General features: G+C 42.8%; 1 protein-coding gene across 1 annotated transcript; it reads left to right on the top strand.

The window, feature by feature from the left end:
• Positions 1–8,932: 8,932 nt before the first annotated feature.
• On the top strand, positions 8,933–14,272 carry LOC140723526 (EEF1A lysine methyltransferase 3-like). The gene is made up of 3 exons (XM_073038093.1): positions 8,933–9,058; positions 10,716–10,827; positions 13,887–14,272. Exons 1-3 carry the CDS (start codon positions 8,933–8,935, stop codon positions 14,270–14,272), a joined length of 624 nt encoding a protein of 207 aa, XP_072894194.1.
• The last annotated feature ends 4,127 nt before the right edge of the window (positions 14,273–18,399 follow it).

Raw genomic sequence — 18,399 nt, 5'->3', positions numbered from 1 at the left:
CTCCGAGCCTCCCCTCTGTGGCACAGTTAAAGATTAATGATTAGATTTATTTCTCTCACGCACGTTGAAACACACAGTGAAGTGTCTCGTTTGCATTCACAACCAGTATAGTCCGAAGACGTGCTGAGGCAGCTCGCATGCGTCGCCCTGCTTCCGGCGCCAACATAACAACTAACCCGTGCCTCTGTGGGTTGTGGGAGGAAACAGGAGCATCCGGAGGAAACACACATGCACACAGTGGGCATGTAGAACTTCATACAGACAGAGGCTCGAATAGTCACACCACCCCAACACTGGCACTGCCGCCATGCTACCGTATCATTCTAGGAGGGATTGCGGACCCTGATCTCTTCTCTCTCCGAATCGAACTTGCGGCGTACCAGATTTACAATATTCAAAATGGGTCTTGTGATCACAAGAAAAGCAGTCAAGACGGCCATTCGCCATTTGACTGTGTGAGCCCCCATTGACGTCGCGCAGCTCTGTTATTATCTCCGCCAGTGAGCAACTCGCTGATGGTGTAGACCTGTAGTACCTTTAGTTCTTAATGCACAGCAGGATCTTGCACGCATTTGAACAACATTTAAGTAGAACGGTAGCACCTTTTGTTGATCCCGTAGAAGTCTGCCAGAGGTCTGGCGGGGATTCTCGCCGGCATCCGGAACGCTAGACACAGACTCTGCTTGGACAGTGTAATGTATTGTGTGAGTGTTCATAGGTCAGAGTGCGTATGACGCCAGGACGTAGGTAAGAAAAATGGAAGTCTGTTGAATAAACGTGGTTGTTCAATCTACAGCGGTGTCCGAGTCACATCAATACTGCATGGTGTCAGAAGAAATCGCGAAAAGAAAGAAAGAGAAGACACGTAAAAGATGTTACAGTTACAGCCACCGTCAAGTTTAAGCCTACAAGGTAATCTTGCTGAGAACTGGAAAACATGGATCCAGAAGTTCGAGCTGTTTCGCACCGCTAGTGGCGTAGCTGAAAAGACGGAGAAAGTGCAATGTGCTACGTTTCTGCATGTGGCGGGGGAAGAGGCAATAAGCGTTCGCAACACGTTTGCCTTCCAAGATGATGAGTAAGATAAAATTGAAGTGTTGAAGAAAAAGTTTCAAGATTCCTGCGAATGGAAAAAAAAACCTACCGTACATCCAACACACATTTTTCACGAGGGCTCAAGGACCAACAGAGACCATAGACGCCTACGTAACAGATTTGAAGAACAAGGCAAAAGACTGTGAGTTCGGACAACTGCATGATTCTTTAATACATGACGGGATTGTATGCGGCATACGAGATGATCATGTGAGAGGCAGGCTATTGAGAGAGGCGGACCTTACATTGGAAAAAGCGACTGATATGTGCCGTGCCAGCGAGATCACGTCAAGTCAGGTTAAAGTGCTCAATGAAGAGATTGAAGTGCACAAAATAAAAACTGTGAAAACTGACAAGAGTAGGACAAAGCCAGCTCCACAGGATGATCAAAAGGAAGTTAACTGCAACAGATGTGGTTATAAACATGGATACAGAAGATGTCCAGCCTTTGGTCAAACATGCAAGTTATGCCAGAAAAGAAATCACTTTGCAAAGATGTGCAAATCACAGGAGCACGCAAGGAAAATGCATGGTGTGGAACGGAGTGAGGACAACAGTGACATGTTCATTGGCACAGTTGTAGTGGAACAGGAGGTATGCTTCAAGAATATTGACAATGCAGAGACGGAGGATGAAGATGATTGGACTCAAGATCTGATAATAAACAGGACGAATCTGACATTTAAGCTTGACACTGGGGCAAAGTGCAATGTAATGTCAGCAGAAACATTCAGCTCACTGGACATCAGAGGAAGACTGAGAAAATCCACCTGCAAGCTGGTTGCATATTTCCGCCACAAGACGGCGCCATTGGGAAAGAAAGCACTCACCTGTGTGTACAAAGGACAAAAACACAAGATAGAGTTTGAGATAGTACAGCAACATGTTCCAGCAATACTGAGCAAAGCAACATGCACAAAGCTAGGCCTGGTGAAGCGAATCTATGGTGTTGAGAAAGAAAATGACATTCTCAAAGACTTTGCTGACTTGTTTTCTGGATTAGGATGTTTACCAGGGAAACACCATATCCAGATTGATCCAACTATTGCACCAGTCGTGCATGCCCTGAGAAAGATTCCAGTAGCTCTCAGGGATCAAGTAGTGGAGGAGCTACACAGAATGGAACAGATGGGAGTCATAACGAGACAAATAGAACTGACTGACTGGGTGAATAGTATGATGACACTGGTCACAGAAAAAAAGATGAGGATTTGCACGGATCCACAAGATCTCAACCGAGCCATCAAAAGAGAGCACTATCCACTGCTCACGGTTGAAGAGGTTGTCTCCCGCATGCCTTATGCGAAACACTTTTCAGTATTAGATGCAAATCAAGGTTTCTGGCAGATCAAGCTGGATGAGGAAAGTTCCAAATTATGCACTTTCAACACGCCCATAGGAAGATATCATTTTCTGCGTCTACCCTTTGGGATTTTTCTGCATCAGAGGTATTTCAGAGGTCCGTGGCACAAATGATCGAAGGCCTGGATGGGGTGGTCAACATCATTGATGATTTACTGATATGGGGTGACACAATTGAGGAACATGATCAGAGACTGAGGAAGCTCCTGGAGAGAGCACGTGAATACAACCTAAAACTGAACAAAAGTAAATGTAGGATCAGAACTACAGAGATCAAATACATAGGTCACATACTCAGCGCTGATGGGCTAAAACCAGATAATGCAAAGGTCAGGGCTGTGGTACAGCTACCACCACCCGAAGACAAGCGAGAACTATTGAGGTACATGGACATGATCCAGTATCTTGCCAAATTCATTCCCAACTTATCAGAGGTCAGCGCTCCACTTTGAAAGCTACGAGAGAGCAACACTGAATGGCATTGGGAAGATGAACAAAAGAAAAGTTTTGACACATTGAAGCAGTTGGTTACCAATGCACCAGCACTCAAGTTCTATGATGTCAATAAACCGGTGACGATATCTGTGGATGCCAGTTCAGAGGGAACAGGAGCTATTATACTGCAGGATGGGAGGCCTGTAGCATATGGATCACGAGCACTTATGGACTGTCAAGGCCGATATGCTCAAATTGAGAAGGAATTACTCGCTATAGTTTACGGGTGTGAGAAATTCCACCAATCACAAACCACTGGAGAGCATCTTCAAAAAGCCACTTCATCAAGCTCCTATGAGGCTGCAAAGGATGCTTCTCAGGCTACAGAGGTACACTCTCACAGTCACCTATAAACCAGGAAAAGAACTGTACCTCACTGATGCTTTGAGCCATACTTACCTCAAAGAGCAAAATGAAGAGTTGCTAGGAAGAGAGCTGGAGGTCAACTGGGTTACAGCTCAGCTACCCATCTCTGAGGAGAAGTTGATCACGTTCAGGAAAGCGACTGCAGATGATCCTGAAATGCAAATGCTAAGAAACATTACAATGAATGGATGGCCAACGGAAAGAAAAGATGTTCCAAAGGAAATGCAGAAATACTGGACATTTAAAGAGGAAATCAGCTATGCATCAGGACTAATGTTCAAAACGGCAAAACTCATCATACCAAACCAAATGAGACAGGAAATGCTCAATAGAATTCATGAGTCACTCCTGGAGATAGTGAAATGTAAAGAAAGAGCAAGGGACATTCTCTATTGGCCAGGCATGTCAATTCAGATAGAGGACATTGTGTCTCAGTGTGCTGTCTGCAATGAAAACAAAAACAACAATCCAAGAGAGCCTTTGCTTTCCCACTCACTACCAGGAAGACCATGGGAGAAGATTGGCACAGATCTCTTTCACTACAATGGTGCAGAATATCTGCTTTGTGTGGACTACTATTCAAAATATCTGGAGATCACCAAGTTAAGTGACATGTCCAGTCAAGGTGTCATTACCGCAATGAAGTTGACATTTGCAAGACTTGGTGTTCCAGATATTGTCGTTAGTGACAGTGGTCCACAATATGCCAGTGGTGAGTTTAGAGGGTTCTCAGAAAGCTGGGAATTTCAACATGTTACTTCCAGTCCAGGGCACGCTCAGTCTAATGGACAAGCAGAGAGAACTGTACAAACTGTCAAGAACGTGCTCAAGAAGGCACAAAGCAGCAACAGTGACCCTTACATTGCTCTGCTTGAATACAGCAACACACCGATTGAGGGTGTGGGGTTCTCTCCTGCACAGCTGTTGATGGGATGTCGTCTGAACTCCAAGCTGCCAACATCCACAACTCTACTGACTCCTGAAGGTAATGCTCAAGTACAGGACAAGCTAAAGTACAAGCAAATAAAGCAAAAGAGCTACTATGACAGACATACAAGACAGTTACCAGATCTGCATACAGGTGAAAATGTCAGAATACAGAGAGGAGACACTTGGCAACCAGCTGTGGTTGTGAACAGACATCAGCAACCAAGATCTTTCATAGTTCGCACGCCGGATGGAAGAGTCTACAGGAGGAACAGGAAGCATCTGCTGAAGACAGGCGAGAGGGAGTTTCCACGTACAGATGCACAGGACATTTCCACAGATACAGACATGGAAACAAACGACACCAAGAGTGATGCAGACCGCAAAGACACAGAGGTCACTCGAGAGACTGACACTGATGAAGGACAAGCACAGTCGCAGTTGTGTTACACACGGTCTGGGAGACAAGTCAAACTTCCAGCTAGATATAGAGACTAGATCTACCTACAGTCTCACACAGTTTGAGGCAAAGTCACACATGCTATAAGTTCCAAGGTGTGAAATAAAAGGTTTATTAGTTTACGTTAGTAAAAGAAAATACAGTGCTGTTAGTATAGTAAGATACAATGTAGAATACAGTATAAGAAGTTAAGATGTATTTTCTTAGTTTACGTCATGGCTGTTGCAATGTAAGAAAGGCATACCTAGAGGCATTGTTTTGTTAATTCACAGTGTTGTAAAAAAATATCTTGAGAAGGGGGATGTAATGTATTGTATGAGTATTCGTAGGTCAGAGTGCGTATGACGCCAGGACGTAGGTAAGAAAAATGGAATTCTGTTGAATAAACGTGGTTGTTCAATCTACAGCGGTGTCCGAGTCACATCAATACTACAGCCAGGAGACTGTTGCTTAATGCGCTTGATACATTCATGCTTTCACTAGTATCAGCTCTTAGTGCTCGAACAGTTCATAACAGGGCCAAGGACTTTACAGTCAGTGTTCATTACACATGCGGAATTGGAACGAAAATAGATGACATAAGATGCGTGGGAGATAACCTCGGTGTTCAAACGTAACATCCCGAACAACTTGTCCTAGAGCCAGAAAATGTTTGGTGTAGAAAGCAGTACTCAGTGATCTTAACATGAAAGAATGCCTTTGTCTCCCCCACAGATTATGGGCGGAACAAGCAAGGAGGATATGCATCAATGTGACAGTTTATTTCTCGTAAACATCAACCAACATAACAGATCATAAATTTAATCTTCTTGATTACCTTGAAACCCAGATTGAAAATGAAATGGCTGATATGGGGGACACAAAGCCTGAAAGCACGTACCACCAGGCGGTTTGCACCCAGCAGTTAAAAGACTATTGAATGCCCCCCCATACAATAAGATAAGACTCCTGTCCTCACAACCGACCTCGTCATGGCCTTGCACCACATTTGCTGCCTGCACTGCGCTTACATTCTACAACTCTTCTTTCTGCATTCTGTTGTTGCTTTCCCTTATGCTACCTCACTGCTCTGATGTAATACAATGATCTGGGTGGATGGCATGCAAAACAGGTTTTCACTGCACCTCGGTACATGTGACAATAATAAACCGATTTACAAATTTGCCAATTTCTAGGTTCAGTCTCCTAGATTTTTGACGGGAAATTACACTGCTATCATTTCATTTGATGATGAGGAAGACATTATTCAGTGGAATTAGATTAATTTACTTTTGTTTGTAGATTTACGATATCTTCGCCTCGGAGCTTCGCGCAGCCCTTGCGATGAAGCGAACCTGTCGATTATGGCGTGGTCCAAAATCACTTACCAGTATCATGAAAATTCATCATTCTTCCTGATTAAAGAAATACCATAGAACCATAGAACCATAGAACATTACAGCACAGAAGCAGGCCCTTTGGCCCTTCCTGGCTGTGCTGAACCATTTTCTGCCTAGTCCTACTGGCCTGCACCTGGACCATATCCCTCCATACACCTCTCATCCATGTACCTGTCCAAGTTTTTCTTAAATGTTAAAAGTGAGCCTGCATTTACCACTTTATCTGGCAGCTCATTCCACACTCCCACCACTCTCTGTGTGAAGCACCCCCTAATGTTCCCTTTAAACTTTTCCCCCTTCACCCATGTCCTCTGTTTTTTTCTCCCCTAGCCTCAGTGGAAAAAGCCTGCTTGCATTCACTCTATCTACATCCATCATAATTTTATATACCTCTATCAAATCACCCCTCATTCTTCTACGCTCCAGGGAATAAAGTCCTAACCTATTCAACCTTTCTCTGTAACTCAGTTTCTCAAGTTCCGGCAACATCCTTGTAAACCTTCTCTGCACTCTTTCAACTTTATTAATATCCTTCCTGTAATTCAGTGACCAAAACTGCTCACAATACTCCAAATTCAGCCTCACCAATGCCTTATACAACCTCACCATAACATTCCAACTCTTATGCTTAATACCCCTGCTAGTTTCTGACTTTCTATCTTAATTGGTTACGTTGGGCATCACGTGCGTTTACAAGTTTGACGCAATGATGTTGCCTGCTGTTTGCATCTACAATGCGTACTTTAGCCACGAAAATATGGTGCCAAAGAAGTCACTACGTTCTCTGTTTTCTTAAACTCTACTTCAATATTAACCTCAATTCAGTGTAACATCCTACTGCAATAATACTCCTTACCATGCATCCTCCTCATATATAATAGAAACGGCAGTCAGCACATTCTAAAATATTAAAACTACTTAAGGGCGAGTATTGAAGATAGGGAGGCGGATGGCAACCGGAAGTCCGCAGGCTGAGAAAAGTCTTACAATTAATATACTTTTCATTTTTAATTTTTAATACGGGCAACCGATGCCCAGTGCGTGCGGCCAATGCAGCTCAAGGGCAAGAATTAAGAGGCGTAATTTTTTTTTGCTGAGACCCAAACTCACTGGGTCAATAATTGGATTATTTATTGTAATACTTTTCATTAAATTCTGCCCTGATCCCACTGAAAAGCCTCGTAGAACTGATGTTTCGTGGCTTCTGTTTCATGTGTTTCTTCTCTCCCTGACCTTGATAAGATCAAGGCCGGTCAACTTTAACTCTTGCGAGATTTCGGCAGCTTAAAACCTTGAGCACGTTCACCGTATGCTCCTTCACTGAAAGTGAAGCAAGGACAATTGAAGATCGCTGTAGAGACAGAGACACTGCTTAATGTGAGTTTTACGCCTTCGCCGCTACTGAATCGGCTTTAGCTGCGGTATATCTGTTTTTGCTGATATGTCTGAATGTTGCCAAATTTCTTCAGTGAGAGACTTTGGGATTTCTGATCCCATAGTCTCCATAAAATAAGAAAGTAAAATATTACGGAGTTATTAATAATAATGCATTCTGATAAACAGGGAGAAATTCCAAAGCATATTATACAACCCTTTTGAGTTGTATAATTTGTGCGGTAACTGAATCAGGTTGAGGAAGATCTGGTGCTTATTATTAAAGGGTTAGAGTTACGGAGTCATAACGACATGACATGAAACAGACCATCGAGTCCACAACAACCCACTCTTGCACTAATTATACCGTAAGCCATTTCATTCACTCCATATATGCCATGAACACCTCCCCAGATTCTACCACTTTGTTACATACTTGAGACAATTTACACAGGCCAACATACCTACCAGCAGAATACCTTGGGATGTACGAGGAAACGCACGTGTTCATAGGAAGAGAAGCAAGCTCCACGCCGGCGGCGCTCGGCGCCATGTTGAAACCAGATCACAGGAGCAGCGGATGCAGCAGCTTTACAGGCCTCTCCGCTGTACCGCCCAACTATCTTAATGCGGTGTAACTCCTTCGTCTCGGTGGAATGTCACCAGTGCTGAGTTCAATATTAGAATAATCCTGTGCATCTGAAGACAGACAAAATCCAAAAAAAAAAATAATCCGGAGCTAATAGGTCAAAAGGTAATACTGATGCCAAAGCTGGAGGGTGCTCTCCGCAGTCTGTGTTATTTGACAAAATGCTGGTGGAACACAGCAGGCCAGGCAGCATCTACAGGGAGAAGTCAGGACGAAGGGTCTCGGCGCGACACGTCGACAGTGCTTCTTCCAATACATGCTGCCTGGCCTGCTGTGTTCCACCAGCATTTTGTGTGTGTTGCTTGAATTTCCAACATCTGCAGATTTCCTCGTGTTTACTGTGTTATTTGAACTTGTTTGAGTGTTTACTTTGCATAAGAAGGTTATAGATGAAACACGAAATCATGTTACTGTCGTGTCTTAAGCCATTGAATAAGATCATGGCTGATGTTTTATCTCAACACCATCTTCCTGCAGAGCGATTCCTATCAGGCTCTGCAGGTAACGTAATTTTATTAATAAAAACCGTTTTATAGATAATAGTTTGTATCTCTAGTAGCATAACTGTTAAACCACGTTAGAATTCAATACTGGATGTGTAGTGAATTTAGCGAAGTGTTCCAATTGATTATAGTATATATTCTGAAGGTAACTCTAGTTACTATTCCCCCTATGGCGTTTCCTCCGATTATTTAGACATATAGATTAAATGGCGTTTTCTCTAAAGTTCTTCTTTTATCCTAGATCAAATCCCCGGAGAAGTAGCGTGTTTGGGACTGGCTGATAGAATCTATTTGTTTGGCACCCTGTTCAAAACCAGCGAAGATGAGCGACACCGATGACAGAAAACGCTGGTGGCAAGAAAAAATATATGAATTTTGTGGATACACTTTAAAAATTTCGATGTTTAAGGATTCTTCTTTGGGCGTTTCTGCCTATGTCTGGGAGCCAGTAAGTTCGAGTAGCACATTGAAAATTTAGGAAATTTAGTAAATTTATCGATACTGCCGATATGTTGAAACGCCTTTGCAATCTGTCACTGCACTGGTGCGGATTCAGAGGAGCGAAAGGCCGCTTTCATTTCGATGCGCAGTCGACCACATTTCAAGTCGATCTTACGCCATTTAGTTAGACAAAACGGTCTCATGGACATAATAGCTATAATGGTCTAGATTTTCAATTATCTATAACTTTAATCGCATCTGAGCTATCTTCTGCTAATGAACATTATAAATACCGCCTGGATAGTTTCCTAGTGATCGTTCAATAGGGCGAACGGGCATAATTATTTCAACTCGCGAATGCAAAGAAAATCTCATTCCTAATTATCTTTATAATGATTATGTGTGGCTTTGCCTTCAATCCTCATAGTGCCAGCATCCTGCTTATCTCTTTAATTTGCCACAATACCCCTAAGCTCTCTTCGGTCGTTCATTTTGGCCAGGTGCCCCCGTTTTTGTTTAATCATTTCCCCATTTAGAGTACGTGTTCTGAGTCACCTGAGTTCTGTGGCCTTTTCATTGCGACTCCATCATCTTCCCCACCCCCTTCTTTATTATGGAGCACTCTTTTTCACACCACCCTCACAGCTCCTACAGCCTCTATAAATACCAGTGGCTGAGGTACTGAGACTACTGTTGAGGTTTCAGTATTTTAGCCGTAGTGCGAGGGTTCAGGTAGAGAGACCCGAAGTTGTACCCTAACCATATTTCAAAAACCAGAGCAATTGTTTTATCATGGGCCCAACAAGGTAGCCAAAGTATATTAATTCTTCATTTAGAAAGTTACAAAATTAAAGTGAATGGATTTTCAAAAACACAAGAGATTCTTCAAATGCTGGAAAACCAGAACAACCCACACAAAATGCCGAAGGAACTCAGCAGGTCAGGCAGAATCCCTTGGGTTTCGGCCCGAAACGTCGACTATTTGTTTGTTCATTTCCACTGATGCTGCCTGACATGCCGAGTTCCTCCAGTATTATCTGTGTGAACGGAACTTGTCAGTTCGCACAGCGTGACCTAACGCGACGCTATCTACAGCAAGATGATTTACAATCCGGCGAAGACAAACAATGAGACCCTAATGCAAAACAGCCTCTATGAACAGATGCCAAACTTTTCGGACTACATTCTGAGAGTTAACAAAAAGCCACATTTGTAAGAGAGTATAAAACTTGCAACGCCGATTTTAATTTGTTGGGGGAAATCGATCTATAATTAGGATTAATATTTAGTCAGCAAAGCGATACAGTTCTGCTTGGTTTCCTTCCGAAGAAGAGCATTGTTGGTAAAAGTATCCCACTTGCGCTGCATTTTGCCTCTGATATTACCGCCATATGATAATAAAGCTTTAAAAACGGATTTTGTTTTTACAAACTCATTTACTCAAAACATTTCCACCCTGTTAAGGCAATACAATTTGTCACGATTTTCCGAAGACCGTCATTTCCCCTTGAGATCGCAGTTTTAGGTCGTGAACAGAAGCACTCCGATCTAACCATAGGAGCCTTTCACTTAAACCTCCACCAACTAGCTGCCACCGCTGTGCCTCGGAGCGGGCGTGGTCTGAAAGTTCTCCGCCATTAACAGAGCCCCACTGCTTTTCCTAGGGCATTGAACTTTGTCAGCACTTTCAAAACGTGAAGATGAATTTTTTCGGGAAGAAGATACTTGAACTCGGATCCGGCACGGGAATTGTGGGGATTTTGGCAGTACTCCTTGGTAGGTTACCTTACCCTCCTACGTAATATTACAAGTTTTAAGTACTTTAAAGCACATTTGCGGGAGGACCAATGTTTCTTACATTTGATATTGATTTTAGTCTCATCTATAATTACAGATCAGAGCAAATGTCACGATAAGGGACATTCTTAATGTATATTTCAAGTTAATACAGGCCAGCCGGTGGTGTAGTGGCATCAGCATTGGGCTCCAGGTTGATAGTCCTGAGTTCGAATCCGGCCGGGACCCAGCCTGGGCAGCAGCAAAATCTACGCGGAAGGAAGGACCGGCAACCTACTGCCGTATTTTCCCACGAAAACCATATGGTTAACTACACTATCCGCCGGGTCGTCATGAGTCAACAAGTTAATTTTATTGTCACACTCAAACTAAAATATTTATCGCAACTGCACATTTCCTACATCTGTGATAACTTTCTAGTACACTACCCCATCACACAATTGCTTCCTCCAGCTTCAAATCTATTTAAAGTATATTAGTGCTGCATTATCATTTAAAGCTCGTAAAACTGTAATTATATTCCATGGTGGTTATCTCAAACGCTACACAATTCAGTTAGATCTTTCTTTAGTATTAATAACGCTGAAATCTATACTGTTTCTCGCCATTATTGCTACAATTAATATACAACATAATGTTGCATAGGTTAATTATTTATTGCACTTAAATCTACAATAACTATACACATTGTAAATCATTATCATTATTGATTGTGCCAGTAGTACTTATTGCTCGTCAATTTATTTATTGAGATACCGAATACGCACTTCCGGCCCTTGGAGCTTCGCCACCCAGTAATCCCCCGATTTAATCCTGGCCTAATCACGGGACAATTCACAAAGACCAATTAACCTACCGACTGGTGTGTCTTTGGACTGTGTGAGGAAACCGGAGCAACCGGAGGAAACCCACGCTGTCACGGGGAGAATGGCGGTGGGAAGTGAACCTTGTTCACTGATACGGTAAAGCATGTGCTAACCACTATGCCCAAAATTCAGTTTTTAGACTCGGGACCTAAAGCACAACTGTAGAGTTTATTTATAATTTTGACCCCATCATTAACATGTTGGCAGAACCGTACTTCTCCAAGAACATACTTCATTCTTAAAACTGGCAAATATACACTCTGTGCTTTTATAAGTTATAATTTGCTGTAACTAGCAAATATCACAATGTTTACTTACAACATTTACATTTTTAAAGTAGGCGTCAATTGTTCTTTCCCAACAGACCATGAACGAATAATCTGTTCAGCAATGTGGATGCACTCTGTAAACCCCCCCCCCCCAAGCTGATTGATCGCTCATTGAATATTTAGCAAAGAAAATCTGACTCCAAATCTTGAAGGAGACTTAACGATAAGCGGGCTTCTCAGCATGATTACAGATCTCAAAGCTTTCCCGCTGTTTTCGAGGTACTTTTCCCGATAACCGATATTGGTCATCCTAAGTAGGACTGAGGCGTTTATTTCAGTTACAACGTACCAGAGGAAAGGGCGAGGGATTGTGCTTTGTACATAGTCGAGAAGCTACAAACGTACAATTGAGGCATACGGACAGCTCGTGCTTTCTGCAGTTCAACCACACTCAGGCAACTTATGGATTTTTATTATTGAAGCCTATAGCCAGTAATTTAAAAACCGGAGGAACGAAGCAAATAATTATTTTTTAAAAATTAAAAGCAAAATCCTTAAAACAATTAATCACTGAAATAGTTCTTAAGCGGATATTCATCTTATCAATAGTATACACGCAAAAGTACATAGCACATAGAACAGTGAAGCCCAGGGACAGGCCCTTCGGCTCACCAGGTCTACACTGACCATGAAGCTAATTGAACTAACCCCATCTCTTGTACGTGGTCTGTATCCCTCTAATTCCACCCCACCCACCCCCGCTCGCATGATTGCATAAACGAATCTTCTTCCGCAGCTCCCCTGGCAGCGCGTATCCGGCGCCTACACTCTCTGTGCAAATATCTTCCCTCGCAAATCTCCCTAAACTTGCTCCCTATATCTTAAAGCTATGCATCTACAACTTGACATTTTCTCCGTGGAAAAAGACTCTGGCCATCTACCCGCTATCTGGTTCCCAAAATTTTATCAATGTCCATCAATTTGCTCCTCAGCCCCTGACGCTCCAGAGGAGGCAACCCAAGTATATCCATGTTCTACTAAAGCATTCTCGTGAATCCCCACATCCTTCCTGCAATACGGCTGCCAGGACTGACAATTATACTCCAAAATGTGGCCAACCAGAAGTTTTATTCACGTGTAACATGACTTGCCAGCTTGTGAGTTCAATGCTCCATTTAGTCTGCACTACCTAAAGTCAGCTCTCAATGGGAAGAGCACCGTAGCTTCTGCAGACGTTGGCAAGCAATTTGAAATAAATATTGAACGTGGAGATAATAAAGATATGGGGGCTAATGGGTTCTCAGATCTAGGAGCACATGGAAGTGGAGGTGAAAATGTTACTACCCACAAGGCAGAAGGGTCGCCTGTGAGTGTGTGGGGGGGGGGGTGGGGAGAGGGATCGGTCTGCATGTGTTTGGGGTTCGGTGAGTGTATAATTGGATGTGCGCGTGCCGGCGTGTGCGTGCACGGAATACGGCTATAAACATGCACTAGGTCGTTGAAATTGAAGGGCAATGTCCTAGTTGTAAAGGCAACCTTACTTTTGGAAAGGTCAGATTTCGGTAAGTCTTATAGCTAAATATTCCTCGCTTCCGATTATATAAAGAAGGGCGAAGAAGGCCCTGTTTTTAAGGGGTCTTATACCATTCCCCTCACTAACTCGCAAGAGCATAATTTCAGCAAGCGTGTATAGGTGAACTCATTCACAGAATCCCCTTCAGGACATTTGCGCCATACCCTCGCCCTCTTCATGTCTGAGTCTATGAATCAAGGGCACGCCGGACTGAGTGGGCCAATGGATTATTTTTTCCCTGCAGAATCTGAATATTTATATTCTCTTGATGTATATTGCTATAAGAACTGGGTAGATTGTCAAATAACAGTTATTTGACTTTTTCTTCAGGCGGTGATGTCACTCTGACGGACAAACCAGATGTTTTGAAGCAAGTCGAGCACAACGTCTCTGCTAACATCCCGTCACACTCCCGACACAGGGCCAACATCGGTACCTTGGTCTGGGGCACTGATCAGGACAACTACCCATCAGATTTCGATATCATCATTGGCTCCGATATCGTGTATAGTCCAACACAGTTCCCCTATCTGATAAAAACACTGCAGCATTTCTGCAACGAAAATACGATAATTTACCTGTCTTCTAACCTGGAATTTAGGGTTGGGGCTGTGAATTTTCATGAGGAGATCTTACCAAAGAAGTTCAACAGCGAAATACTTTACTCAAACAATGGAAATTGCATTTACAAAATAACCAAAAAAGCTCCCAATTGATGCGAACTAATGTTTCCTTGTGTTCAGAGGGAGAATGATATCTTACAATTATTGTTATTTAGGCGATTCCCAAGACTTACAAATTCTTGGAAATGTTAGGCGAATGGCGTTTTCTAGTTTGCTTCTCTCCGTGCTTTTGATCGCCCTCAAAATTATTGATAATCAATTACTTTCGCGTCGTCTTTCCTTGTTTGTGGAGATCACTCTTCCATTCATATTTAATCCCATATTAGTGTAAAATTCTGGGTTTGTAACAACAAAGGGGTATTATTGTTTACAATAATTTGGTTCCACGATGCACAGGTAACATTTTCCACATGAAAAATTATCACCTTTGCAGGCCGGAGCCAAAAGTATATTATCTGCTATTTTGTGCTCTGCCTGTACACCTTCATTCATTGACCGATGGCCTCTCTACTCTTATTAGTGTCTTGTATTTCAAAGAGGCATCTGTACTGCGCCCTGTTGAGTGCTGCCGATCCAAGTCAAATTTCCCCAGAGTTGTAATCAACAGGCATTTACCCCTGAATTTTTACTGTTTCTAGTCAACATTCTGCTCCACTCAATATCAGTTTATATTACTTGTTCGATGTCCTGATCTTCAGTCTTCACTTGTGATTCGTGACTGCACATTTTGCATGTAAACGTTCAGCCTGCGTGTTACTGTTCTCTCCGTGTTACTCCGTCTCTCTGTATGGGTATTACTCTCGCTGTAAAAAGCAGGAAAACATTAAAAATTCTTAGATAAGATCTAACTGAGTTTTGAAATTGTGTACCCATAATCACTGCTGATTCACCTTCGTTGCCCTGGCAACTGTCGTTCCTCGTTCACGGTAACGACGACAATTGTTTTTGCTCTTTACTGCAGTTTGCCTCAAGTTTTCTGCTTCCACACTAATCCAAGTTGCACATCCAAACATTCATTTTTCTTGCTGGAAAATATTTCAAAAATGAGTAACAATCAAACATTTTATCTTCTAGTCTGTTCTTAATGATGATTGTTTCGTGGAATTGGCCACTCCGTATATGATGTCTTTGCACCTCGGTGACGTCTCTGACGTTATTCTACCACAGATCGAACGTCACAGTGGTCAGGGAAGTCTGCTTACTGTTTAGAAATTATTAGGTTCTTGTTATGATTTTAATTATAAACGATCTAATTGTAGGAGACAATTTGCGATTGCCCTTTCATCTAAGTGAAAGACTGAACATGTGCCGCTCAAGATGTTTCCTGAAGCCTCTTTTAGCACATCGCTAACTTAATTAAACTTGTAGGTCAGGGCAGCACTGTGCCTTTTTAAAAACCTTTTGACAAGATGCATCAATATGAATTGATTTTACATACAGTGTTGTCATTGGAAAAGGAAATTTTGGGATGCTCTTATAAGAATTTCCTCTTACGTGGAAGAATTGAGGGGCATTGGCACTTTTGTACCTGTAATAATAGATTAAAGTTTCAGAAGTCTTGTCCTTAATGGGTATAGAGATGATGCCGATCATGAAGAGTTGCTCAAACCAAAACATTAAGAAAGAATTATGGTTCAGCCAAGATAGCATCAACTGGTTTCAAACTACACAACAGTGCACGCACCAAACGTTTAGTAATCTTTTTATTTGATCTGAGTGGACGACTATCTTAATTCCTGAATAAATTACGAGTAGTTCCGAGTACATATTTCTTTTTGCTCTATGTAATGATTTCGAGTCGATTTCTTGTATCTGAATGTTAGAATCAGGATTCAGGAAGTCGCATTTCAGAAATTTCAAACGCTACATAGACATAAGAATTTGGAAACGCATTAACTTTTTAAAAAATTACGAATTAGAACATCAATATATGCATTAAAATATAAATAACCTAAATTATTTTAAGTCAATTAGAAAACACCAATAAAACGAGAGATAGGACCGGAATCAAGTGAATGGCGCGGTGTTGCATGATTCAGCTGCACTTAGATTAAAAATGAGAGATCAGCTCATCAAGCTACTGAGCCTCTCTGCAGCTCAGCAAATCATTCAACGCCTCTAGATTCAGGCCGAGACACCCAAACACTGGTGCGTACTTCTGTGGCATAATGCGAAGACTCGGACGTCTGCAAAGTACTCTTGCGGTTAACGGTGGAATTGCTTTCACCATGCATGCGGTGCAGATGTTGACGAATCGTTGTTTTCTAAGTGTAACCCTCAGGTTCGGCCGGCGGCGTTAGTCTCAGGAGAACAGTCTCTGGCCCCGCCAAACCTGTGAAATCTGAGGTACAAAACCTCTTGCTTGTGTGGATGCTGCCATGAAATAACAGACAGTACACCATATGCAATTAAACGATTTCGCTTAATAATTCTTAATTTAACTAAAGGGTTAATTAAGAAAAACAGAAAGTAAAGGGCCCATTTTAATGAAACAGTCTACTGTACGCGTTGGAGCTCATGGTTTCCCGTCCGTTAGTCCTCCTTCGATACCCCCCGAGCGTCGTCGACTCCCGGCCTCATTCCAAGTCCAGTCTACGACCTCTCCGATCTAGCATCTTTTCTCTCCATATTTCGCCAATTAAAAGACCTAGAACAGCTCGTTCTCAGGCCCACAACAAGAAAAAAGCACACCTTTCATTGGACAGTGTACATTCCAAAGCTTCTGCTATCTCTAGTCATAACCCAAACACTGCTGCTACAGAGAAAGCATTACATTAGTAGTGAAACCTTTCCCAGGGTCTTACACTCTCCCCCACCAAATTTAGTCATGTCCTCATGACTTTGAGATAATTTGCCAACCCTTCCTACAACACACAAAGTCCAACCCAGGTTGAAAAGGCAGTGACATAGCTCCCCAAAGCGGTAGGGGCCACACTCTGTTCCCCCATTGCTACCTAAGCTAGCCTATCTGTGCTCTCCTGATTCTCTGAGATGTCCAAAGCCCCTCCTCTACCTCTTCATTTTCCGACACTACTGGGGATACTTTTGGTCCACCTGGCGAGGCCTCCCCCGGTCTATCACTCGGGCCCTCCTGCAACTCAGACCCCTCTGTCCCTTGGCAGAGCCCTGCTACATCCCTTGCAGTGTCCCGCTGAACCTCCGGCTGTCCACAGATAGATACCCACCCCCCATCCCCTATGGCCCCAACAGTATCAGGCAGTCTCACTGCCATTACGTCAGCACTAGTCCAAACTAAAACAAAGTCTGTGCCCGCCATTTTGTCAAATCTTCACCCCACAATCATAACTTTGCCTACAGCTTTAACAGTACTTAAAAGTCGAATTAACAATTCATCCGGCATATGAATATCTACCCCACTCAACACGCACGCATAATTACCAGTAACCCACCTGGATCACTCCACCCCAGCAGCATCTATACCAGCACAGACTTAACCACACAACCCACCGGTTCAATGCTCAGGACAACCACACAGCATCCAACAAAATAAATCCCGGTCGAGCCCCCACAATTGTAACCCTCAGGTTCAGCCGGCAGCCTTAGTCTAGTGAAGACAGTCTCTGGCCCCGCCAAAAGTTTGAAATCCGAGGTGCAAAACCTCTTGTTTGTGTGGATGCCGCGTGATGTGTTCTTCTGTTACAAGTCAGTACCACAAAATAACAGACAATACACCATATGAAATTAATTCTTAACTTGACTCGAGGGTTAGTAAAGAAAAACAGAAAAACGTGGTAATTTTAATGAAACAGTCTAATGTGCACACTGGAGCTCACGGTTTCCCATCCGTTAGTCCTCCTTCGATTTCCCCCGGGTGACATCGACTCCCAGCCCCATTCCAAGTCCACTCTGTCCTGCTGTATATGACCTCTCTGATCTGGCATCTTCTCTCTCCATCTTCCACCAAACAGAAGACCTAGAACAACTCACTCTCTGGCACACAACAAGACAAAAACAGCTCACATTCCAAAGTCCCCATTACCTCTAGTCATAACCCAAACACTGCTGATACAGAACAACCATTACATTAGCAGTGAAACCTTTGTCAGAGCATTACATAGGAATAATCACCTACGAGAGATTGCACTATATCAACCTCTTGCAGACAACACTATGCTTTTTATCTTACTGATGTCCACATCTGCATATGTTAAATAAACGCAAACATATCAAGCTACAGAATTGCATTGTTCAGCATATTG

This window comes from Hemitrygon akajei, chromosome 3 (assembly GCF_048418815.1).
Source record: "Hemitrygon akajei chromosome 3, sHemAka1.3, whole genome shotgun sequence".
Taxonomy (NCBI): Eukaryota; Metazoa; Chordata; class Chondrichthyes; order Myliobatiformes; family Dasyatidae; genus Hemitrygon; species Hemitrygon akajei.
The sequence above is the reverse complement of the archived record's forward strand: the minus strand, read 5'-3'. Positions and strand labels throughout refer to the sequence as shown.